Raw genomic sequence first — 27884 nt, 5'->3', positions numbered from 1 at the left:
GCTTAGGAATTAGATTTCCCCACCCTTAACAATACAGCACAACCAAGAGCCCTCAGATATACAGCCTGGAAAAAGCAGTTTGAAAACTGCTGGGGCAGACAGGAAGGAGAGTGATTTACTCATCTCAGAGCAAGGCCCAGAGACAGAGGGATCAAAGGGAGACCTCTCCAAGAACAAAGGAGCTATTATGAGCCATTTCTCTCCCCCACACTCCCCAGCACAAACACAGGGCCACCTACGGGGATCATGGCAGTGAGGACACAAACTTACTTACACCAAGCCCCACCCTCTCTGTGCTTCAGTGGATCTGCCCATCCCAGTCAGTCTTGCTTCAGTCCCCCAGAAGACTGGCACAAACCACACCAACTAGTCTCCCAAATGGTACATTTTGCAGGACCTCAGTTCTGGCAGCAGTGGCAGGTCTCATTTTATAAGCAGACCAGCACACACCTGGTTAAAATACATCCCAGCCCTGCTGGGGATGAAGCAGTGCCCACAATAGGCAAAGACAGTCTCTGCAGACAACTAGACTGAAGGAAAAAGAGACCAAGACTCAATAGAAGAGCATACGCAACACAAACAGGAGACACCCCTAAAACACCAGGCTCTGGCGAACAGGGACACTACACTGCAGGGCACTACAGGATCTCTTCTTCATAGGGCTATTACTTTTAAGAACATGAGACGTAGCTGATTCTCCTAACACAGAGAAAAAGACACAGAGTTAGATAAAATGAAGAGACAGAGGACTATGTCCCAAATGACAGAATAGGCCAAAACCATACCAAGAGACTTAAGTGAAATGGATATAACTAATATGCCTGATAGAGAATGTAAAGTCATGATAAAGATACTCACCAAACTTGAGAAAAGAGTAGAGGACATCAGTCAGACCCTTAACAAAGAGATAAGGACTAGGGGCATCTGGGTGGCTTAGTCAGTTAAGTGTCTGACTCTTGATTTTGATCAGGTTATCAACTCATGGTTTGGGAGTCTGAGCCCCTCATTGGGCTCTAAGCTGACAGTGCAGAGCCTGCTTGGGATTTTCTCTCTCCCCATTGCTCTCTGCCCCTCCCCCACTCATGCTTGTGCTCTCTCAACATAAATTTTTTAAAAACTTTAAAAACACAAAGATATAAAGACTGAATCAGAGATTATGAACACAATAAGTGAAATTAAAAATAAACTTGATGGAATAAATAGACTGGATAAAGGAAGGAATTAATGATGTGGAAGACAGAGTAATGGAAAGTAACCATGCTGAATAAATGAAAGGAAAAAAATTATGCAAATTGAAAACAGTCTGAGATCTCAGTGACTCAATCAAGCATAATTATATCTGCATTATAGATCCACAAGAAGAGACAAAGCAGGCAGAAAATTTATTTGAAGAAGTAATAGCTAAAAACACCACTAATCTTGGGAAAGAAACAGATATCCAGATGCAAAAGGTACAGAGAGCACCCCCTGCCCCCAAAAATCAACACAAGGCAGTCCACACCAAGACACACAGTAATTAAAATGGCAAAAGCAGTGCAATGAAAAACTTTTAAAAGCACCAAGAGGAAAAAAAAATAGTTACATATAAGGGGAAACCCCATAACATCAGTGGATTTTTAAGGAAAAACTGCAGACCAGAAGGAAGTGGCATGACATATACAAATGCTGAAAGAGAAAAATCTGCAGCCAAGAATATGCTATCCAGCAAGGCCATCACTCAGAATAGAAGGAGAGATAAAGAGTTTCCCAGAAAAATACTAAAGGAGTTCATGACTACTAAAGCAGCCCTGCAAGAAATATAAGAGGACTCTTTGAGTGGCAAAGAGACCATACGTCTCGAAAGTATAAAAAGTGAAATACTAGCAATCTGAATCCAACAATACATTAAAAAAAAAAAAAAAAATCAAACACCATGATGAAGTGGGATTTATTCCTGGGCTACAACAGTGGTTTAACATTTGCAAAACAATCAATAAAAGAAAGGATAAAAACCATATGAGCATTTCAATAGATGCAGAAAAAACATTTGACAAAGTACATGCATGATAAAAGCCCTTGACAAAGTAGTTTCAGAGGGAACATACCTCAACATAATAAAGGCCTCATATAAAAACCCACAGCTAACATCATACCCAATGGGAAAACATGGAGAGCTTCTCCCTTAAGGTCAGGAACAAACAGGGATATCCACTCTCACCACTTTTATTCAACATAGTACTGGAAGTGCTAGCCACAGCAATTAGACATCTAAATAAGTTAAGTAAATAAATAAATAAATAAATAAAATCCAAATTGGGAAGGAAGTAAACTTTCACTATTTGCAGATGACATGATACTATATATAGAAAACTCTGAAGACTCCACCAAAATCTACCACAATTGATAAACAATTTCAGTAAAGTCACAGGATTCAACATCAACATACAGAAATCTGATGCATTTCTACACACTGATAATGACACAGCAGAAAGTGAAATTAAGAAATTAATCCCATTTACAACTGCACCAAAACCAATAAAATATCTAGGAATAAACTTAACCAAAGAGGTAAAAGACCTGTACTCTGAAGGAAATTCAAGAAGACACAAAGAAATGGAAAGACATTCCATGCTCATAGATTATAAGAATATTGCTAAAATGTCTATACTACTCAAAGCAGTCTACAGATTTAATGCAATCCCTATCAAAATACCAACAGCATTTTCACCAAACTAAAACAATACTAAAATTTGTATGGAACCACAGAAGATATCCAAATAGCCAAAACAATCTTGAAAAAGAAAAAAACTGGAGATGATACCATTCCAGACTTGTCATTATATTACAAAGTTGTAGTAACACCAGCTGTCATATGGTATATAAAAATAGACATATAGGTCAATGGAACAGAATAGAAAACCCCGAAATAAACCCACAATATAGTCAATTAATCTTCGATAAAGGAGGAATGAATATGCAATGGGAAAGACAGTCTCTTCAACAAATGGTATTGGGAAAACCAGACAACTATATGCAAAAGAATGAAAGTGGACCACTTTCTTACACCATACGCAAAAATAAACTCAAAATGGATTAAAACCTAAATAGGAGACCAGAAACCTTAAAAATCCTAAGAGAGAACACAGGCAGTAGTGTCTCTGACATTGGCCATACCAACCAACATTTTTCTAGATAGATCTCCTGAGGCAAGGGAAACAAAAGCAAAAATAAACTATTGGGACTATATCAAAATGAAAAGCTTCTTTACAGTGAAGGAAACAATCAACAAAACCAAAAGGCAACCTACTGAATAGAAGATATTTGCAAATGACATATCTGATAAAGCTAAAGTTTGCAGCCCAGCATACCAAAGAGGCAAGAGCAACAGAGTTCCTGAGAGCTTCAGCGGATTCCTCTTGAATCTTTTCCCAACTGTACTGAGATATAATTAACATATAATACTGTGTAAATTTAAGGTTGTACCCCCTTGAATCTTAATCTGACTGCTGATCAGCATATGCATGTGAACAAAGTATCCAAACTATGTAAAGAAGTTATACAACTCAACACACCTGAACAAATAATCCAATTAAAAAGTAGGCATTTCACAAAGAAGACATCCAGATAGCCAACAGACACAAGAAAAGATGCTCAACATCATACATCATCAGGGAAATGCAAATCAAAGCTATAATGAGATATCACCTCACACCTGTCAGAATGAAACAAGTGTTGGCAAGGATGTAAAGAAAAAGGAACCCTCGGGGCACCTGGGTGGCTCAGTCGGTTAAGCATCCGACTTCGGCTCAGGTCATGATCTCACGGTCCGTGAGTTCGAGCCCCGCGTCGGGCTCTGTGATGACAGCTCAGAGCCTGGAGCCTGTTTCAGATACTGTGTCTCCCTCTCTCTGACCCTCCCCCGTTCATGCTCTGTCTCCCTCTGTCTCAAAAATAAATAAAGGTTAAAAAAAAAATTAAAAAAAAGAAAAAGGAACACTCGTGTGCGCTCAGTGGGAATACAAAGTGGTGCAGCCACTATGGAAAACGGTATGGAGGGGTGCCTGGGTGGCTCAGTGAGTTAAGCCGCCGACTTCGGCTCAGGTCACGATTTCACGGTCCGTGAGTTTGAGCCCCGCGTCGGGCTCTGTGCTGACAGCTCAGAGCCTGGAGCCTGCTTCAGATTCTGTGTCTCCCTCTCTCTCTGCCCCTCCCCTGTTCATGCTCTTTCTCTCTCTGTCTCAAAAATAAATAAACGTTAAGAAAAAAATTTAAAAAAAAAAAAAAAAGAAAAGAAAACGGTATGGAGGTTCCTCAAAAAGTTAAAAATAGAACTACCCTACAATCCAGCAATCGCACTATTGGGTATTTACCCCAAAAACATAAAACGCTAATTCAAAGGAATACATGTACCCTTATGTTTATAGCAGCATTATTTACATTAGCCAAGATATGGAAGCAACCCATCAATAGATGAATAAAGAAATGTGTGTGTGTACACACACACATGCGTGCGTGCGTGCGCGCGCGCACACACACACACACACACACACACACACACACACTGGAATATTATTCAGTCATGAAAAAGAACGAAACCTTGCCATTTGCAATGATATGCATGTAGCTAGAGAGGGAGACAACCAAAGGCCAAATTCCAGTGAGGAGGAAAAAAGAGACAAAAGAGGTTTAAATGAAAGGGAAGAAAAAGACTTGGACAGCAATTAAACACAGATATGGGTTAAGAGGGGGTTTTGCTAGCAGGACAAGTTAAAGGGAGAAGAAGTTAAGAGATTTATACAAATCAATCAGGCAAGTAAGACCCCAGATGGGGAAGGATGATGTCAGAAGTTCAGGTAGAGGAACCTCATTCTGTAAATCTGGGGAGACATGGAAGGACAGTGGGATGCAGCAAAAGGAGAATCAGGAGACCTGATGACAGAGACCCTATTTTACCTTCTTTAAACTTAAAACTTTTCTTGGACTTAAAACTACCAATGCCATGTATACTTTTGCTCTCCATCTCTCTCAATCACACAGTGAAGTTCCTGAGGCAGGGATTTTACCCTTCATGGTGTCCTATAGTTACAGCACTGAGAACAGTGCCTGGTCATTAGTATCCGGCAGAATGGCAGAATCCAAGCTGGACCAAAAAGGCAGAGGCCAGGAGGACTAGGGGCTCCAGAGGAATAGGAAGAGTGGAACTGGAGTCAGGGAGCAGAGGCAGTGGGAGGGAGACAGGGGCAAGTATGCAGATATGGAGAGTCCTGAAGGCTGAGGTCAGAGAAGGGCATGCTTGTAGCGAGGTATATTTTTCACAGCTCAAATGGTGCTCAACAGGCTGAAGAACTGAGCAATGAGGAGGAGCTGAATCTGGCCACTGCTGCTGGCTCATGCTGGTTCCCCAAAATACAGGAGAAGGAATAGGTCACTGGGAGAGCCGTAAGTCTGGGAAAAGTTGGAACACAGATGGCTCTTGGGCACATCAAGCAAGGACTGCTGAGAGCACAGCATGCACCTAAGAATGTGCAGGAGACAGTGGCCATGTCCCAGCTTGCCCCAACACTGTTTCACTTAATGATCCGGGAATCTGCCACACCGAGAAAAAGGTGGTACAAATGACTCTTATCATCCTCAGAACCACACATTCCCCCATCTAACTTGTCAAAGGATACCTTGTGTATCTCTAGAGAAACAAATGCCCTCTAGGCATAAGATTCCAAAGATACCTAACAAAAAGACTCCCTGGTTTCGACTCCAGACTTTGGGGTCATCGACTCTTCTCCCTGCACCTCACAGTGCTGTCTAAAGACCCCTGAGACCTCCTGACCCAAGTGGCTCCTCCTACCCCCAGCCCTCAGGTCCAGGAGAAGCAGTAGAAAGGCTACCGCCACTATTTCTTCCTAGAACACACTAACGAGTGGCCCCTGTTCTGTGCCCAACCCATGCTCTGCCTCTGTTGCCCAATGTTAAAGCCTGTGGATTTGGCATTTCCTCCATATGCCAAAGCACAGGACCATGGATGTGGCTGAGCTAGCACAGACAAAACCAGCAGATGTGGCACTTACAGAGTGTATGATGTCCACCATGTTGTAGGCTTTGGTCGATTCCAAGGGGACAATTGTGTCAAGCTCAGGAACCATACGGTCACTTTGGACAGAAAAAGAAGCAGATACAATCAACACAGGAAGAGCCATTTGCCTTCTGTGGCTGGGGGATGGGAGAAACGTGGGAGCAGAGCTGATTCTGTCCCTGCTGGGCTTGCAAAGTAGTCCCAAAAGATGCATTCCTTTCTTACCACCATATCAAACTGAAAGGAGTTTGATATTAACCCAAAAGATCTTTGTTTTCATTCAGAGGGAAGAAACGAGCTTATTCTCCTGAATGTGGTTCCTTCATTTATCCCCTCTGAATACCTCCTACATTCCAGGTACAGTATGGGGCACTACAGGACACTATAGTGAACAAGACACTGTTCTAGCAAGTCCTACTCTCACTTTCTGAGACACTGAAAATAAAAGAACAAGGACTTGGAAATGCAAAAGCAGAGTTCTGTTACTCAACATTGTGGGTTCATATTCCCTGTTGGAAAATAAACCTGCTAAAGCTCCTTTTTAAAAAAGCAAAACTGGGGTGCCTGAGTGGCTCAGTCGTTTAAGCATCTGACTCTTAATTTCAGCTAAGGTCATGAACTCATGAGATCCAAGTCCCATGTCAGGCTCTGCTCTGAGCACAGAGCCTGCTTAAGGTTCTCTCCCTCCCTTCTCTTTCTGCCCTTCCTCTCTTGTGCTCATACTTTCTTTCTCTCAATAAAAAAATGAGATACAGTACATTTAATTTTTAAAAACTAAATATTAAAAAAGTAAAACTGCAGCCCCCCTAGTGGGGAGAATCACTGAGGACTAACTAGTCACCCAGGCTCATGGCGTTCTGCTTCCTCATGCACCTTTGTGGCTGAGCAGAGAGCCTGACAGGGCCCACACCCACACCACAGGAGGGCTCAGCAGCAATGTGTCACTCTCCCACATGCTCTCATCCCCTCCTGCTCATGCAGGCAGGCAGGGACTGTTCTGGCCCTGACATGTGCACCTGGGCTGAGGTTTGACTTTGGTAAAAGCCACATGCCTCAAGCCCAACTTCCCAGAGAACTCCACATAGGGGGATACTGGGTACAGCTCTACCAGATAAAGTCCTCCCTTATTTTTCATTTGCGACTTATACATACAGCTACTCTTGGATCAATGGAGAGGAGATATGACTGGAGCTAAGCAGGGTATTCAGTCATTCCTAAGCCCCTGGGCCCTAATACCTTCAAATGATGTCGTAAATTTTTCAAGAATCCCAAACAGTACAGTTGCTCAGAAAAGGACGCTGTGTCCATCGTTCTGGGCCTATGACCACCTTCCTTTTCAAGTCTACACATAATATACCACTGGTTAGGTCCCCTGAAGAGTGGGGCTGAGGCATGTGGAAGCTCAGGTCCATTCCACAGAATAAAAATGGCTTCTTGGGGCGCCTGGGTGGCGCAGTCGGTTAAGCGTCCGACTTCAGCCAGGTCACGATCTCGCGGTCCGTGAGTTCGAGCCCCGCGTCGGGCTCTGGGCTGATGGCTCGGAGCCTGGAGCCTGTTTCCAGTTCTGTGTCTCCCTCTCTCTCTGCCCCTCCCCCGTTCATGCTCTGTCTCTCTCTGTCCCAAAAATAAATAAAAAAAAAACGTTGAAAAATAAATAAATAAATAAATAAATAAATAAATAAATAAATAAAAATGGCTTCTTACTAGGAGACAGAATTCTAAATTTTTTCTGCAAAACAAAGTCCAGGCCAAGTGAGTTTGAAGTAGTTGGAGTCTGAAGTTTGAATCTCAGAATGGAAACAGAATGGAGAAGAAAACAGCCAGAGATCTGGAACAATAGTTCCCCAAATGAGCCTCTGGCTCACTTGAAGATGTAACCCCATGAGGCAGTGGCCCCAATAATAAGGAGAGAAAGTATTTACTAGGTGGCCAACAATACACCTTCCCCTGGACTGCCCGGGCCTCTGGCCACATGCAGGTGGGCATAAGCACATTTTCAAAAGGGCATGCTGTCTACATCATTTCACATTTCATGTCAGAACAAAAAATATTTCCAATTCTGGACAAATCAAGACTTATAGAACTGGGGGTGGGGGCACTTTTTACTCCCAAGTTATTTTTCAGATGTTACAGAGAGGAAGAAAAATGAATACAAATAAAATTTTTCCTTTCTTTGCTCCTGTACCCAGACATGCCACCACCATGCCAACACCTAGGAGCCTCACTGGCTCCACTCCATAATCCACTCCAAGCTGCCCAATAGGGCAGAGCCTGGAGGTGCTGCCAGGGCAGAGGAGCTAGAAAAGGGTAAGTCAACCTGCACAACGAGAGTTGGTGCCCTGGCCTGTAACTCACCTGGGATCATGGCATTCACGGATGGGAGCTGGGTCCTGGTTGCTGAGGGGCAGATAGTTGAAGAACTCCCGGAGATTACACAAGGCATCAACATCATTTTCAAAAGCTCTGTGGGCAACACCTGAAAAAAACAGAGGGGCTATAATAGGCCTAGACACCTGTCAGCCCACAGATGCTGTTTCATGTCCACCTGCCACTCCTAGGACATGTTGGCAGGAGACTGTAGTAACACCTCTGTGAGGATGGAATACCACACATCTTCAGGCCGACCTTCAATTTATGCAATCTGTTCCCTCTGCTCTGTACCCACACCTCTGCAGGGTCACTCCTTTCTTTATTCCCTGCAGCCCTCATGTGCCTCCCCATCCTTGTGGGAGCTCTCTTCATACCCTTCCCTGCAGCACTGGTCTGTCCATTTCCTTGTTTCCTGCATGACACTCCTCTAGACTATCAGCTGTAACAGGGTAGAGAACAGGCCCATCTTAAACCACTATAGTCCCACATCAAGAATTACACCTCACTACAGGTCACTTAGCTTTCAATACAGCTGAAAAACAAAAAAATAAAAGAATAATGGCTGGCACATAATGTCATGGTACTCAGCAACGGTGGAGGGGAAGGTGGGGAACCACCTGCCCTAGTGAGGAATGAAGCCATCATTCCTCAAGAATACTCTGAAATCACAGAATGGCCAAATAACGCCACAGACGTGACAAAGTAGGGCCAGAAACTCTCTCCCAGAATCCCTGCTTCCACCATTTCCCCTACCATCTCTTCTCACAGCAGCCAAACTGGGCTTTTTAAGCCAGATTATGCTGTCTCCAAACACCCTCTTGCTGTTCACTCAACATGCCAGCCACTTCCCTTCCTCAGGGCCTTTGCATTGCCTATCCCCTCTGCCTGCAGCTTTTCTCCCTTTGGTGTTCATGCAGTTAACTCCTTCAGATCTGCTCAACTGTTACCCTCACAGTGCAGCCTGCTCTTACCACCCTATTTCAAACTACAGCAACCCCAGGCCCTGTTCTACTTTTCCAGAGCACAGATTACCTTCTACCATACTATACAATGTCCTTATTTTAAGTTTATTTATGGTCTACATCCTGTACTAGAATATAACCCCATATGGGCAGGGATCTTTGTTTCTTTCACAAAGGTATTCCTAGCACATAGAATAATGCTTGACACACAGGCACTCAATGAATATATGCTGAATGAATGTTTCGTGTTCAATACAGAATTCTTTTATTCAAGAAATACTTATAAATTGGTGCAGCCACTTTAAAGGACAGCATGGTAGTTCCTCAAAAAGGGAGAGTTACCATTTGACCTAGAAACTCCACTCCAAGGGAAACAAAAACATGTCACACAAAACTTGTACATGAATGTTTACAGCAGCATGTTCACGACAGCCAAAATGTGGAAGCAATCCAAGTGTTTAACTGATGAATGAATAAAAGGTGGTATATTCCTACTCTGAAATAATATCCAGCAATAAAAATGAGGTACTGATCCATGCTGCAACATGGATTAACCTTAAAAATGTTATGCTAGATATAAGAAACCACTCACAGAAGACCATTATCACATGACTCCTAGACAAAGGAATAGAAGGTAGATCAGTGACTGCCTAGAGGTAGACTATTTGGGGGAATATGGGGAGCATATGCTAACGGATGCAGGGCTTTGAGGGGCAATAAAAGGTTCTAAAGTTGTGGTGATAACTGAAAAACACTAAGCACATAAAATCATTGAATTATATACTTTAAATGAGTATGTCACAAATATAAAATGTAAACTGTACCTCAAAGCTGTTTTAAAAAGAAAAAAATATGTATAGATCTTGCTCTGGAGATATACAGGTGAATACCTCAGATGTCACCAATACTTAACATTACTTTAGATCCCAGTGAAAAAAAAAAAAATCTGGGGTGCCTGGGTGGCTCAGTCAGTTCAGAGTCCAACTCTTGATTTCAGCTCAGGTCATGATCTCACAGTCGCGAGATCAAGCCCTGCATCAGACTCTGCACTGAGCATGGAGCCTGCTTAAGATTTTCTCTCTCTCTCTCTCTCTCTCTCTCTCTCTCTCTCTCTCTCTGCTCCTCTCCCCCGCTCACACTCTCTAAAAATAAATAAAAAATACTGCTGCCATTTAAGCCCTGAGACAAGAGTGAGAGGACCAGCTGTGGGAGAATCAGCAATGAGAAGGTTCTGATTCTAGCTGTGTGCTGGAGACTGCTAAACAGAGCTGACGGCTGAGGGAAAGGAATGAGTCAAAGTTGATGCCAACCTGAGGTGGGAGAGGAAATGTATAAATTGGTCACACCGGCTCCTCACTGCTTTGAAATCTTTCCAAGAGGCAATTTCTCCTGCCTTCAGTTATACTGCTTCTGGTGTCATAGACAATCCTTACACAACTTGGTGTCTTCTTCCAAGAAAATATGAAATTCCAAATATCACTCTAACAACAAATGTCTTCATTAATGTCAGGTTCATTCCCTGCACCCAATTCTATGCCACTCTATATAAACAATACCCTTTGTTTCAACGCCCACATACAGAATAATCTTTACACATTTTGAATTCAGCATGGGTAACACATAACCCCAAAGAGGTGAAAATGTGGGCCATGACCATCACATTATGACTGTACCTGACCAAAAGCAATTGGTAACACTGCCATCTCAGACATACCCAACTTTGGATTAAAAAAAGTCACACTAGGGGCGCCTGGGTGGCTCAGTTGGTTGATCATCCGACTTCGGCTCAGGTCATGATCCCACGGTCTGTGAGTTCAAGCCTCGCGTCGGGCTCTGTGCTGATAGCTCAGAGCCTGGACCCTGCTTCGGATTCTGTGTCTCCCTCTCTCTCTGCCCCTCCCCTGCTCATGCTCTGTCTCTCTCTCTCTCCCTCTCTCTCTGTGTCAAAAATAAACATTAAAAAAAAATTTTTTTTTAAAGTCACACTATTTTTTTTAAAGGTCAAATGTTATAACCACCATTCCAGTTACTTTTAAAATTTTAAATATCAAAGCTTTAGTAGTAACTGTTTTTGGTTTAACTAATTTGAGGTACTAAATCTATCTTTATTATTACATCTATAGTAAATATACCATACCACAGCCCTCTCAAATTCTGCCAATTAAGTGATATTTATAAAACATTATAACTATTCTCTTGGGCAGTGCCTGCTTCTCAGTGTTTAAAAACAGTAAGGTGAGCCTCAAGGCCTCTAACCTGACATGGTGGTATGGGTCCTGGCACCACCGAGCTCCTCCTGAGTAACATCCTCATTGGTGACAGACTTCACAACATCCGGGCCAGTGATGAATAGGTAGGAGGTGTCCTAAAATCAGAGTTCCAAAAGAATCAGTCTCAGAACACCAGAGCTACATGGAGCCTTAGAATTTACACAGCTAAGACAAATGCAGAGAAGTTAGTGATGTGGGGACAGAACCAGATTAGGAGGTCACTCAAAGATACCTATCCAAACTAAAGACTCAAAGTTTCCTTGTCTCACTACCAACAAAATTGTTTTTTCCCCCAAATATTTTATTTTTCAGTAATCTCTACATCCAACATGGGGCTTGAACTCAGAACCTGGAGATCAAGAGTCGTATGCTCTACCAACTGAGCCAGCCAGGTACCACAACTAACAAAATCTTCACTGCACGGTTTTGTCTCAGCAAAATTATCAGCCATGTGGCTAACACTTCAGGGTCATTCATTTGTAAACACCTTAACGGGAGGCCTTATTCAGAGATTACTGGGCACCACCATTTTTCTAAAGCACTTCATGGGATTCTGTCCTTAAATCTAGGTACTATTATCACCCCCATTTAAAAATGAGGAAACTGAGTCACTGTGACAGTATACAGTTTACCTAAAATTAGCCAACCATCATAAGTGAAGCCATTTGAAGACCATGATAATCAATGCTTTGGTGTTTCAAAAGGGTGACAGACTTTTTAGTTTCTAATTTAAAGATGAAGGGAGGGGCACCTGAGTGGCTCAGTTGGTTAAGCATCTGACTCTTGATTTCAGCTCAGGTCATGATCTCATAGCTTCAGGAGTTCAAGCCCCACAACAAACTCTGCACTGACAGCGCAGAACCTGCTTGAGACTCTCCCTCTTTGTCTGCTCCTCCCCTACTCGCACTCAGTCTTTCTCAAAAATAATCAATAAAAAACTTTTAAGATAAAGGTATAGTGTAAAAAACTTAAAAAGAATAGAAGAACAGTAGAATGTAAGTCTATATCCAAGCCCTTATTTCCAGGCCTCTAATTTCCCTCCCCAAAGGCAACTACTATCAGTTTCTCTCCTTACAAAGACATCCATACATATGTGAAGAGTAATAGATAGATAGATAGATAGATAGATAATCTGTCCTTTTATTTTCTTTCCAGATAGTGTTCTACACAGTTTTGAATCTTCTTGAAAACCATTCCCTATCAGTATAGTAGGATACGTATAATAATTTGTCACTTACCAAAAGTCATTTAGAATATGTCCAGTATTTTGCTATAACAAGCATTTCTACAGTAAATATCTTACTAGAGTCATCTCTCTCAGCTCACTGTTCATTTTCTTTGCCCATTTTTCTATTGGAAATTTGTTTTTGTGTACTGAGGAATTAGTCCTTAGACTATTATGTGTGTTTTATTCAGTCTATTTTATGGATCCTTGGCTTGGAATGCTACTAGAAAGGTCTTTCTTCCCTATTCCACACAGACTTATAAATAAATGTTCACAGAAGCATTATTTGTAACAATAACAAACTGGAAAACAACCCAATGTCCATCAACAGGTGAATTTCAAAATAATTATCCCAAGTGAAAAGAGCCAGCATCCACCCATTCCACCCCCCCCAAAAAAGGTATACAGTTTTTTATGTTTTATACATGGAAAATGTCATTTTGTATGATTCTGTTTATGCAACATTCTAGAAAATGCAAATTGGTTTATTGTGATAGAAAGCAAATGAATGTTTACCTAAAGACAGGGCTGAGAGGTAGGAGAAATGGATTACAAAAATACAGGAGGAAACTTTAGGGGGTTGGTGGCTATGTTTATTATCTTGACCATGGTCATGGCTTCACAACTGTATGCATGTGTCAAAACTCAAACTGCACAACTTAAATATGTGCAGTTCATGATACAATTATGCCTCCAAGTTGCAAAAAATGTGGGAATGCAAAGAGCCAAGAATATCCCATGCCACTTGAAGAAGAATAAGGAGGGACAACTTGCTGTGCCAGCATTTGTTATGCAGCCAGTGTAATGAAGACAGTGTGGTACTGGCACACGGACAAGCAAACAAGAGCAGAAGAGCTCACTGAAACACTCTTGTATACAGACACTTGGTTCGTGATACACGTGGTGCTGCGGAGTAGGAAAGGACTTTTTTTTTTTTTTTTCAATAAAAGAATCTAGGTAACCATGCTGAATAAAATGAAACTAGCCTCTATTTCATACTATGTGTAATTTTAATTCCAACTAGAATTAAACATAAATGTAAAAGGCAAAATAAGCTTTTATAAAACATAAACAATCTTCATGACTTTGAGGTTGAAAAAAGTTCTTCAAGAACTAAAACACATTACCCATAAAGTATAAATTTCACTTTGGTTCTCATATCAAAAGGACACAGAAGCAAGCCTACATGGACTCCCACTAAGAGAGAGGCAATTTGAGCATGAAAACAAATAATGCTAACAATGAATTAGAAACCACTGAGTAAAATAGGAAATCCATGAACCCACATTAATAATAAATCCATGAGGGGAACTTGGATGGCTCAGTTAAGAGTCCGACTCCTGGGGCGCCTGGGTGGCACAGTCGGTTAAGCGTCCGACTTCAGCCAGGTCACGATCTCGCGGTCCGTGAGTTCGAGCCCCGCGTCAGGCTCTGGGCTGATGGCTCGGAGCCTGGAGCCTGTTTCCAATTCTGTGTCTCCCTCTCTCTCTGCCCCTCCCCCGTTCATGCTCTGTCTCTGTCTGTCCCAAAAATAAATAAAAAACATTAAAAAAAAAAAAAAATTTAAAAAAAAAAAAAAAAAAAAAAAGAGTCCGACTCCTGATTTCCAGTCAGGTCATGATCTCATGATCATAAGATTTGAGCCCTGCATCACGCTCTGCATTGGGTATAGAGTCTGCTTAAGATTCTCTCTCCCTCTCTCCCTTCCCTACTTGTTCACACACTAAGAAAAAATTAATAATAAATCCATGAAATAAACAAATGCCCAAGAATATAGGGCTCTTCCTTAGAGATGGATGACAAATGGTAAAGTTGATAAATATCAATTTTGTGAAAATTGGTTTGGACAAGTATCCTCAATAGATGCTAAATCAAGGAGCAAAGTATAATGTGGAATAGCATGCTTGGATGATGTCAAAGTATCTCCCAATGACTATTAATTAGTTACCAAAAAAAAAAAAAAAACCAAAAACAAACAGTAACTATACCACAAAGAAACCAAATAACACCTTGAATGAATAGTGATCAAATTAATATTGCCAGTGAGGGGAAGATAGACATCATTTGTCTCTAGATGTGATCAACTGACCAAGATACATTGCTTATGTAGCAGACAGACTGGGTTACCCAACCTGAATCTAATCATAAGGAAACAGATAAACACAACTAAGGAACAACCTAATAATTTGTTTTTGTAGCCTTCAAAAATGTCAGCACCATGACAAAACCTGAAGAAATGCTCCAGATTAAGGGACATTAATAGGATAGGACAACTAAATGCAATATGTGATCTCCAAAAGGATCCTGCACTGGAAAAAGAAAATGATATAAAGGACATCATTGGGACAACTGACCAAACCAGAATCTGAATGGTAGACAAAAAGTATTACAAAGGTAGATTACATATTGGGCACACATAAAACAAGTCTTAATAAATTTAAAAAGATGGGGCATCTGGGTGGCTCATTTGGTTAAGCTTCTAACTCTTGATTTCAGCTCAGGTCATGATCTTACAGTACACGACATCAGGCCCTCCATTGGGCTCAGCACAGACAGCGCAAAGCCTGCTTGGGATTCTATCTCTTCCTCTTTCTCTCTCCCCCTGCCCCCTCTCAAAATAAACAAACATTAAAAAAAAATTGTTTTAAGATAAAACAGTTTTTAGTATTCAAATCACAATGAATGAAACTAGAAAAAGAAGAAGAGCTGGAAAATTCAAGTATGTGAAAATTAAACATCACACTTTTTAAAAACCACCGTGTCTCCCTATCAAAATAACACCAGCATTCTTCACAGAGCTAGAACAAAGAATCCTAAAATTTGTATGGAACCAGAGAAGACCCCAAACAGCCAAAGCAATCCTGAAAAAGAAAACAAAAGCTGGAGCATCACAATTCCAAACTTAAAGATCTATTACTAAGTTGTAATCAAGACAGTATAGTAGTGGCACAAAACCAGACACAGAGATCAATGGAAAAGAATAGAGAACCCAGAAATGTGCGCACAAACATATGGCCAACTAATCTTTCACAAAGCAGGAAAGAAGATCCAATGCAATAAAGACAGTCTCTTCAGCAAAATGGTGCTCGGAAAACTGGACAGCGACATGCAGAAAAATGAACCTGGATCACTTTCTTACACAATACACAAAACTAAACTCAAAATAGAGAAAGACCTAAACGAAAGACAGAAAGCCATCAAAATCCTAGCAAATACCTCTTTGACCTAAGAGGCAGCAACTTCCCACTCAACATGACTCCAGAGGCAAGGGAAACAAAAGCAATTAACTACTGGGACATCATCAAGATAAAAAGCTTCTGCACAGCCAAGAAAACAATCAGCAAAACTAAAAGGTGATGGAATGGGAGAAGATATTTGCAAATGATATATCAAATAAAGGGTGAGTATCCAAAATCTATAAAGAACTTACCAAATTCAACACCCAAAAAAAAATAAACCCAGTGAAAAAATGGGCAAAAGACATGAATGGACACTTCTCCAAAGACATCCAGATGGCTGACACATGAAAAGACGCTCAACATCACTCATCATTAGGGAAATAGAAATCAAAACCACAATGAGATACCACCTCACACCTGGCTAAATTGAACAAGTCAGGCAACAACAGATGTTGGCAAGGATGCAGAGAAAGAGGAACCCATTTGCACTGTTGGTAGGAACGCAAACTGGTGCAGCCACTCTGGAAAACAGTATGGAGGTTCCTCAAAAATGAGATATAGAACTAACCTATGACCCAACAATTGCACTACTAGGTATTTATCTAAAGGATATAGGAATGCTGTTTTCAAGGGGCACATGCACCTCAATGTTTATAGCAGCACTATTGACAATAGCCAAAATATATAAAGTGCCCAAATGTTCATCAACTGATGAATGGATGAAGAAGATGTGGGGTGTGTGTGTGTGTGTGTGTGTGTATACATACACACATATACATACATACAATGGAATATTACTCAGCAATCAAAAAGAACGAAATCTTGCCATTTGCAACAATGTGGATGGAACTACAGTGTACTTTGCTAAGTGAAATTAGTCAGAGAAAGACAAATATCATATTACTTCACTCATGTGGAATTTAAGATACTAAACAGATGAAAATAAGGGAAGGGAAGCAAAAATAATATAAACACAGGGAGGCAGACAAAATATTAAGAGACTCCAATACACAGAACAAACTGAGGGTTGTTGGAGGGGTTTTGGTTGGGGGGATGCGGCTAAATGGACAGGGGGCATTGAGGAGGGCACTTGTTGGGATGAGCACTGGGTGTTATATGTAAGTGATAAATCACTGGATTCTACTCCTGAAATCATTATTGCACTATATGCTAACTAACTTGTATATAAATTTAAAAAATAATGAAAGAGGGGCGCCTGGGTGGCGCAGTCGGTTAAGCGTCCGACTTCAGCCAGGTCACGATCTCGCGGTCCGTGAGTTCGAGCCCCGCATCAGGCTCCGGGCTGATGGCTCGGAGCCTGGAGCCTGTTTCTGATTCTGTGTCTCCCTCTCTCTCTGCCCCTCCCCGTTCATGCTCTGTCTCTCTCTGTCCCAAAAATAAATAAAAAACGTTGAAAAAAAAATTTAAAAAAAAAAAAAAAATAATGAAAGAAAATAAACTTAAAACAAAGAGCGACAAAGAGAAAAATCAAGTGAAATAGGAAAATAGCCTGAGACAAACTGAAGTGAAAACACAACAGGGAAGAAAAATCCCAAATAACATAACTTTATACATTAAGGAAAAAAGAAGAACCAACTAAATCCAAAGTTAGCAGATATTAGCACAGAGATACATGAAAAATAGAACAGCAAGATATAGATAGATATATACACACACTCCTCAAGGGAACCAAAAGTTGATTTTCAAAAAGACTGGTAAAAATGACATATCTTTTGCTAGGTGGACTAAGAAAAAGGGACTCAAATTACTAAAATAAGAAATGAAAATGGGGATGTTACTACCAATTTTACAAGAAATAAAAATAAATACATACATACACACATACATACATAAGAGCCCTATGAACAATTCTACACCACATTGGATAACCTAGATGAAATGGACAATTCCTGGAAACAACTTACCAAGACTAAATCAATAACAAATGGCTTCACTAGTGAATTCTACCAAACATTTCAAGAAGGATTAAAATCAATCCCTCTCAAATACTTCCAAAATAATTAAAGTAAATGGAACACTTCTTAAGGCCCAGCATTACCTTAATACCAAAGCCGAAGACACTACAAAAACAAACTACAAATCAACATCCCAAAGAAATACTGATGCAAAAATACTCAAAATAATGACAAACCTAACTCGACATTTTAAAAGAATTATACAAGACCAGAATTTTTTCCTGACATGCCACTGCGTAAAACAGCATGATTTTTCCTAAAAATATTAAAGAGAATAAACATTTGATCCGTAATTCCACTCCTAGGTGTATGCCCAAAAAAACAAACACAGGGATTCAAAGAGAAGCTTGTACACCAACATTTGTTGCAGTATTATGTGCAATAGTCAAAAGACGGAAACAGCTCAAGTGTTCACTGACCAATGAATGGATATACAAATGTGGTGTATCACACAAAAGAACACTAATAAGCCTTAAAAAGGAAGGCTGATAAAAACTAAAAGGCAACTGACAGAACGGGAGAGGATATTTCCAAGCGACATATCAGATAAAGGGTTAGTATCCAAAATCTATAAAGAACTTAGCAAACTCAACACCCAAAAAACAAATAATCCAGTGAAGAAATGGGCAAAAGACATGAATAGACACTTCTCTAAAGAAGACATACAGATGGCCAACAGACATATGAAAGAATGCTCAACATCACTCATCATCAGGGAAATACAAATCAAAACCACAATGAGATACCACCTTACACCTGTCAGATGGTAAACATTAACATCTCAGGCAACAACAGATGTTGGAGAGGATGTGGAGAAAGAGGATCTCTTTTGCACTGCTGGTGGAAATGTGAACTGGTGTAGCCACTCTGGAAAACAGTATGGAGGTTCCTCAAAAAATTAAAAACAGAATTACCCTATGACACAGCAATTGCACTACTAGGTATTTATCCAAGCGATACAGGTATCATGTTTCAAAGGGACACATGCACTCCAATGTTTATAGCAGCACTATCAACAACAGCCAAAGTATGGAAAGAGCCCAAATGTCCATTGATGGATGAATGGATAAAGATGTGGTATATATACACAATGAAGTATTACTTGGCAATCAAAAGGAATGAAATCTTGCACAACAATTGTGCAACTATGTGGATGGAACTAGAAGGTATTATGTTAAACAAAATTAGAGAAAGACAAAAATCATATGACTTCACTCATATGAGGACTTTAAGAGACAAAACAGATGAACATAAGGGAAGGGAAACAAAAATAATATAAAAACAAGGAAGGGGACAAAACATAAGAGAATCTTAAATATGGAGAACAAACAGAGGGTTACTGGAGGGATTGTGGGGGGGGGGGGGGATGGGCTAAATGGGTAAGGAACATTAAGGAATCTACTCCTGAAATCACTGTTGCACTATATGCTAACTAATTTGGATGTAAATTTAAAAAAATTTTTTTTAAAAAAGGAAGGCTGATAAATGTTACAACATGGATGAACTCTGAAGACATTATGCTAACTGAAATAAGCCAGTCACAAACAGACAAATGACATATGATTCCACAAATTCACAGAGACAGAATGGTACTAGGAATAGCAGGTAATGGTAAGCTAGTGTTTAGTAAGTACAAAGTTCCAGTTGGGATAGATGAAAAAATTCTGGAGATAGATGGTGGTGATGGTTGCACAAAAATGTGATTGCACCTAATGCAACATAAATATAACTGAAATTTACCACTGTAAACTTTTTTGTGTATTTTACCACAATTCTTTTGAAGTACTGTGTCAGTGTTAAACTCCTTGAATAACTGGTTGTGTAAGAAAATATCCTAATTCTTAAGAATTATATACCAAAGCATTAAGCAGTAAAGAGACATGATATGTACCACCCACTCACAAATGGTTAAGAATTCTAGAGTACCTGAGTCGTTCAGTCAGTGAAGCATCTGACTCTTGGATTTTGGCTCAGGTCATAATCTCACAGTCTTGAGATCAAGTCCCTCATCGGGCTTCGTGCTAGGCATGGAACCTGCTTAATTAAGATTCTCTCTTACCCTCTTCCTCTGCCCCTCCCCCACTCACACTCTAAAACACACACACACACACACACACACACACACACACACACACACACACAAATGGTTAAGAATTCTGCAAATATGAATTTCAAAATAAAGACTCTTCAAAAAATCTGTTCGAAAGCTAGCATTAAGAGGAGGAAAATTGCAAAATTACAGCATGGGAGAAGACAGGTACAACATACAACTGATAAAGAACTTATATCCAGAACATACAAAGTACTCCTAAAAATAAGAAAAAAAAAAAACACAATTTTTAAAATGGGCAAGATAGGGGTGCCTGGGTGGCTCAGTCAGTTAAGCATCCAACTTCAGCTCAGGTCATGATCTCACAGTTCGTGAGTTCGAGACCCGCATCAGACTCTCCGCTGACGGCTCAGAGCCAGAAGCCTGCTTCAGATTCTTGTCTCCCTCTCTCTCTGCCCCTCACCTGCTTGTGCGCTCCCTTGTTCTCTCTCAAAAATAAACATTAAAAAAATTTAAATGGGCAAAATAGATGAACAGGCATGCCACAAAAGAAGAAACATGAGAAGGTGCTAAACCTCATTAGTCATGGAAATGCAATGAGAAATCACACCACATGCAAACTGGCATAATTATATTAATAAAGGTGCTGGCAAGGATGTGGAACAAGTGAAATTCTCAAACATTACAAACAGAAGTGTAAACTGCTGCAACCTCTTTACAGAAGAGTCAGGCATTACCTAAAAAACCTGAAGGTATGTACATCCTATGACATAACTGTGCCCTTGAGAACCTAAAATCGAGATACAACTATAAGAATGCTTAAAGCAGCATCAATGGCAACGGCAGAAGTCTTTAAATACAAATGGTAGTAGAATGAATAAGTTAATGTACTACGGAGCTATTAAAATGTATGAACTACATTTACAAAGAACATGGATAAATCTTAAAGCCAACAAGTCACAGCCATATACAAAAGAATGAACGAAAGAATGAATATCCTTTCACCTTACATGAAGGTCAAAATAAGCAACACTAAACCATGATTTTTAACTGTAAATCAAAGCAAATTAAAAAAATTACCATAAAAGTTGAGGTAATAACTCTGGACAGGATGAATGGAGGCAATAATGATTAGTAAAGGTAATGGGAGCAGGACTCTGGCGACCATTTCTTGATCTCAGTGTTATTTATGTGGATTTGTACTTTGTAAATGCTGAACTGTACATATTTTACGTACCTAAGTATGATACAATTAACAATGCTCAAAATTTTTTAAATTAAACAGGTGAGGAGGCAAAGAAGAATCAAGGAGACCAGTTAGAAGGATTCTGCAATAATCCAGATGGGGTGCTTGAATCTAAACAGCAGCAGTGTAAATAGTAAGAAGTACACAACAATCTGATTTTAAATTACATCCTAAAGTAGAGAGACTATGATTTCGAACTGAACTTAGCATGCGACAGAAAAGGCAGAGTTAAAATACTGCAATGTTTTTTTTCTTTTTACCTGAGCCAGTGGAAGGCCATTTACTGAGATGAGGAAGGCTGTCAGAGAACACTTTGGAGGAGGCTTGTTAGAGACCAAAACCCATCAAGTTTGAGACAAATGGAAACACTGGTAAGCAACTGAGTATGTAATTCTAGAGTTTAGAAGTGTTTCATTCCTGAAGACACAGATAGGAGAGTTGTCAGCATAGAGATGGATATTTAAAGTCTTAAGATGGGATAAGATCACCAAGAGAATCAGAGAAGAGACAGAGGAAGAAAACCAAAAGACCATGGTACTTTGATGTTTCAGAGGAAGGAGTGATTAGCTAGGTCAAATGCCAAAAAGTCAAGTAAGATGATGACTGAGAAATGTCAACTGGATTTAGTAATGCAGGAATCTCTGGGGTCTCTGATACAAAAAATTGACATCATGGGTGACCCTGAATAGAGTAATATCCATTTCATCATAAACTAGCTATCCAAGTATACTCAGATCTATTTCTCAATTCTGTTCCTCTGGTCTACTTACTTACAAGTTGATTAAACAGTTATTTTCACTCTATATTTTGTTACCTGGCAGGGCTAGCCTTTCATTACACTTCTTTCATGGACTGTCTAGTCCTTTAAGAAAAAAAAAAAAAAAAAAAAAAAAAACCAATCTGTTAGCATTTTTACTGTAGTTGCATTAAATACATGACATACTTAACATATAGAATAGTTAAGACCAGATGATCAGTTATGGAGGACAAAAGAAGGCTGATGGCACCAATATGCAGACATTAAAGAAAGTTCTGCAAGTAGAGGATGGGAGTGCTTATGATAACAACACATAACTGACAAAGCATACAAAAAAATCCAGAAATCAGTATCATTTCTATACACTAATAAAATATCTGAAAAAGAAAGCTAGGACATCCACAATAGCATCAAACATAAAAAAATATTGGAAATAAATTTAACCAGGATGCTTGGGTGGCTCAGCTGGTTAAGCATCCGACTTCAGCTCAGGTCATGATCTCGCAGTTCATGGGTTCAAGCCTGTCGTTGGACTCTGTGCTCACAGCTCAGAGCCTGGATCCTACTTCAGGTTATGTGTCTCCCTCTGCCCCTCCCCCACTCACACTCCATCTCTCTCTCTCTCTCTCTCTCTCTCTCTCTCTCAAAAAATGAATAAATGTTTAAAAAAAAAAAGAAAGAAAGAAAAATTTAACCACAGAAGTTAAAGATCTAAACACTGAAAACTCTAAGACTTTGGTGAAAGACACAGAAGAGAACACAAATAAATGGAAGAGATCTCAGGTTCATGGATAAGAACACTGTTAAAATGTCCATTCTACCCAAAGCCCTCTATAGATTCAATGCAATTCCTTTGAAAATTCCAGGGACATTTTTGACAAATAGAAAAAAAAACATCTAAAGTTTGCATGGAACCAAAGACCCAGAACAGCCAAAGCAATCCTGACAAAGAAGAATAAAGCTGGAGACACCACACTTTTTTTTTTTAATCTTTATTTTTGAGAGAGAGAGAGAGAGAGAGAGAGACAGATGCAAGTAGGGGAGGAACAGACAGAGAGGGAGACACAGAATCTGAAGCAGGCTCTAGGCTCTGAGCTGTGAGCACAGAACCCGACGTGGGGCTGGAACCCACAAACCACAAGATCATGACTTGAGCTGAAGTTGGACACTTAACTGACTGAGCCACCCAGGCGCCCCTGGAGGCACCATACTTTCTGATTCCAAACTATAATGCAAAGTTACAATAATAAAAACAGTATGGTACTAGCATAAAAACAGACATACAGACCAACAGAACAGAGTCAAGAACCCAGAAGTAAATCCTCATATATAATGCCAACTAATATTGACAAGGGAGCCAAGAATACTCAATGAGGAAAAGACCATTTCCTCAATAAATGATTTTGGGAATACTGGGTAAGTACAGGCAGAAGAATGCAATCAGACCCATATATTCGACTGCTCACAAAAAATAACTCAAAATGGATTAAAGACTTAAAGACCTGAAACCATAGAACTCTTAGAAGAAAACATAGGGAAAATGCTCCTGGATACTGATCTTGGCAACAATTTTATGGATAGTACACCAAAAGCAGAAACAACAAAAGCAAAAATTAACAAGCAGAATATCAAACTAAAAAGTTTCTGCACAGCAAAAGAAAATCAACAAAATGAAAAGGCCACCTACTGAATGGGAGAAAATATTTGCAAACCATGTATGTGAAAAGGGGTTAATATCAAAAACAGTTAAAGAATACCTATAACTCAATAAAAACAAAAATCAAAAATGAAAACTGTATGAGGTGAAGAATGTGTTAAATAACCTTATTGTGATAAACACTTCACAATATATGCATGTATCAAGCTATCACACTGTACACTTTAAACTTACAGTGTTATATGACAACTGTATCAATAAAGCTAGAAAAAAAATTTTAATGAACAGAAGATCTCAACATTTTTCCAAAGAAGACATACAAATGGTCAACAAGCATATGAAAAGATACCCAACATCACTGATCATCAGGGAAATGTAAATCAAAACCAAAAAGAGGTATTGCCTCAACCTGTTAGAATGGCTATTATGGAAAAGACAAGAAATAACTGTTGGCAAAAATGTGGAGAATAGGGAACACTTGTGCACTGCTGGCAGGAATGTAAATGGATACAGCCACTATGGAAAAACAGCAGCCAAAAACAGTCCCTCAAAAAATTAAAAATACAATTATATGATCCAACATTTCCACTTTGGATATATATCCAAAGGAAACCATCAGCAAAACTACAAGACAACCTACTAAATGGAAAAAGATATTTGCAAACAACATATCTGATAAAGGGTTACTAAAGAACTGATACAACTGAACACCCTAGGAACAATACAATCAAAAGATGGGCAGGAGACATGAACAGATAGTTCTCCAAAGACTACATCCAGAGGACCAACAGACACATGAAAAGATGCTCAACATCACTCATCATCAGGGGAATGGAAATCAAAATTACTACAATGAGACCTTACATTAAAGGATGTAGAGAAAAAGAAACCCTTGTGCATTGTTGGTGGGAATGCAAACTGGTGCAGCCACTGTGGAAAACAGTATAGAGGTTCCTCAAAAATTTTTTCAAAAAACTACCCCATGATCCAGTAATCATACTCCAAAGAATATGAAAACACTAATTCAAAGGGATACATAACCCCTGTGTTTATTGCAGTATAATTTACAATAGCCAAATTGTTGAAGCAACCCAAATGTCCACTGATTGATGAATGGATAAAGAAGATGCAGTGTGTGTGTGTGCATGCATGCGTTCATGTGTGTGTATGTGTGTGTATATATGTATATGTGTATATGTATATATATGTATATATATACTATGAAATATTCAGCCATCAAAAAGAATGAAATCTTACTATTTGCAAGAGCTAGAGAGTACAATGCTAAGAGAAATAGTCAGAGAAAGACAAACACCATATGATTTTACTCACAGGTGGAATTTAAGAAACAAAACGAACAAAGAAAAAAAAAAAGACAAACCAAAACACAGACTCTTAACTATAAAGAACAGATGGTTACCAGAGGAAGGTGGGTGGGGGGATAGGTGAAATAGGTGAAGGGAATTAATAGTACACTCATCATGATGAACAATGAGTAATATAAGGAATTACTGAATCACTGTATTGTATACTGGAAACTAAGATAACACTGTATGTTGACTACACTGGAATTAAAATTTTATTTTATTATTTTGAGAGAGAGAGTCTGTGTGCCTGGGGTAGGGTCATGGGGTGGGGGGAAGGGGTGGGTAGGAGAATCCCAAGCAGGCTCCACACCCAGTGCAGAGCCCAACATGGAGCTGAATCCCACGATGATGAGACAATGAGCTGAACAGAAATCAAGAGTTGGATGCTTAACCAACTGAGCCACCCAGGTACGCCCAGAATTAAAATTTTTTTAAAAAAGGAAATGAAATAAGCACCTCAAAGAGATATTATTTGCACTCCAATGTTCACTGTAGCATTACTACAATAGCCAAGATACAGAAACAACCTAAGTGTCCAAAAACAGATAAATGAAGAAAATAAGAAACGCACATTATTCAGCCATGAGAAAAAAGGAAATCCTGCCAATCTGTGACATGGATGGACCTTGAGAGCATTTCACTCATGGCTTATTATTATTAGCCATGTATAAATGCATATGCTAAATGAAATAAAACCAGAAAGAGACAGACAATGCATGATCTCACCTATGTGTGGAATCTAAAAAGCTGAACTCCTAGGGGTGCCTGGGTGACTCAGTTGGTTAAATGTCTGACTCTTGATTTTGGCTCAGGTCATGATCTCACGGTTTGTGAGATCTGTGAGATCTCACTGGACTCTGCACTGACAGCAAAGAGCCTGCTTGGGAATCTCTCTCTTTTTCCTCTCTCGGCCCCTCCCCTGCTTGCTCACCTGAGTGCCCTATCTCTAAATAAATAAATAAACAAACAAATATTCTTTAAAAAGAAGCAAAAAATCTGGATTCCTAGAAACAGAGTAGAATGGTAGTTACCAGCAGCTGGTGACTGGGGGAATGGGGAGGGAGGTGCTGGTGAAAGGTATAAACTTGCAGTTGTAAGATGAGTAAGGTTCTGGAGATGTCACATACGCGCAGAGTGACTCTTACTGTTAATACTGTATTATACACTTGATAATTGCTAGGAGAGTAGATCTTAAATGTTGTCACCATAGAAAAGAAATGGTAATAATCTGAGGTGATGGAGGTGTTAGCTAAGTAACACTACAATGGTAATTATTTTTGCAAAATGTAAGTTTATCAAATCAACACATCATATACCTTAAACTTATACGATGTTATATGTTAATCATCTCTCAATAAAGCTGGAAAAAACCACAAAGAAAGAGGGAGAAAGCCATGTAGAATGAACCCCACTATATTCATGCATATATAGTGAATGGAATAGCATGAGATGACAAGGGACACCAAGACAGCCAGAGAGGGGAGAGGAGAGGCCAGGGACAACAGAGTAGAGGCAAAGGGAAAGAATGTTGCTAACACATGGAGGGAAATGCATGCTAAAAATCACTTACAGTGACACAGAAATCACTGATGACCTTTAAAAAAACAGGTTTAGTGGAGTGAGGGGACAGAGCCAAATTGGAATGTGTTAAGCAGAGTGGGAAGATAGGAATAGGGCAATAGCCACAGGGAGATACAGACTAGGGGAGGACTTTTGTGTTAGTTTTTAAGATAAGAAATACCTGAACATGGGTTAGTTCTGATGGGAGGATCCAGTACAAAGGAAGAGGCTGAAAACAGTAGATGAAAGAGAGCAAACAGAAGTCTGGCTACTGAAAAAGTGTGAGGAGTCTTATTACACAATGTGCATGAATGTAGGGAGAGCTGGAGAGAATGTCCTTAGCCAAAAGAATTGACACCTCTGTTCCTGGCAGGGAGAAGAAGGCTGGGTTAGCTCAGATAGGTATTGTATATATTGACTGAGTGGGCAAAGTATAGGGAATTCTGCTTTGTTCAGGAAGAGAAGTGGTCATCTTCATTTTTAAAACCACCTCTGTTGAACATACAGATTGCTTTCAATCCATCACAAAAAACAGAATATCTGGATCAAAGTTTCGAAACTTGTCAATTCCTACTGCCAAACTACCCTTGAGAAAAAAAGTGTTCCTTATTTACATTCTCTCATTTACATTGTTCTCCTCATACTAGAAGACTAGCTTTTCTCTCCATCCTACTCCAAATCAGTCTTGGAATTTATTTGCTCATTACTGTTAAATGTATTTTATAAAGAAAAACTAATTTTTTAAAAATGTTCTCAAGTTCAAGTATAATGCAAGTTCTTGTATAAATGCAAGTAGGCCTGATTTAAAATTAGAAATATCTTGATAAACCACTAGCCAGTTTGGTCAAAAAGAAAAAGGAAAGGACCCAAATAAATAAAATCAAGAGTGAAAGAGGAGAAATCACAACCAACACAGCAGATATGCAAACAATACTATTGTGAATACTATGAGCAATTATATGCCAATAAAATGGGCAATTTGGAAGAAATGGACAAATTCCTAGAAACATATACACTACCAAAAGTGAAACAGGAAGAAATAGAAAACTTGAATAGACTCATAACCAGTAAAGAAATTGAATTAGAAATCAAAAATCTCCCAAAAAACAAGAGTCCAGGGCCCGATGGCTTTCCAGGGGAATTCTACGAAACATTTAAGGAAGAGTTAACATCTATTCTCTTGAAGCTGTTCCAAAAAATAGAAATGGAAGGAAAA

At 39.6% G+C, this 27884-nt stretch overlaps 1 protein-coding gene across 3 annotated transcripts in view; it reads right to left on the bottom strand.

Annotated features, from left to right (window-relative positions):
* Nucleotides 1–27884, bottom strand: part of PCCB (propionyl-CoA carboxylase subunit beta) — a 97346-nt gene that overhangs the window by 29623 nt on the left and 39839 nt on the right. For all 3 annotated transcript variants that reach the window (XM_058732375.1, XM_058732376.1, XM_058732374.1), the window contains 3 exons: nucleotides 11638–11746; nucleotides 8405–8525; nucleotides 6045–6126 (listed from right to left, as the gene is read on the bottom strand). In XM_058732375.1, the coding sequence (XP_058588358.1) occupies nucleotides 6045–6126; nucleotides 8405–8525; nucleotides 11638–11746 (312 nt within the window). The remainder of the gene's footprint in view (nucleotides 1–6044; nucleotides 6127–8404; nucleotides 8526–11637; nucleotides 11747–27884) is intronic.

Source organism: Neofelis nebulosa, chromosome 5, assembly GCF_028018385.1.
Source record: "Neofelis nebulosa isolate mNeoNeb1 chromosome 5, mNeoNeb1.pri, whole genome shotgun sequence".
NCBI lineage: Eukaryota > Metazoa > Chordata > Mammalia > Carnivora > Felidae > Neofelis > Neofelis nebulosa.
The sequence above is the reverse complement of the archived record's forward strand: the minus strand, read 5'-3'. Positions and strand labels throughout refer to the sequence as shown.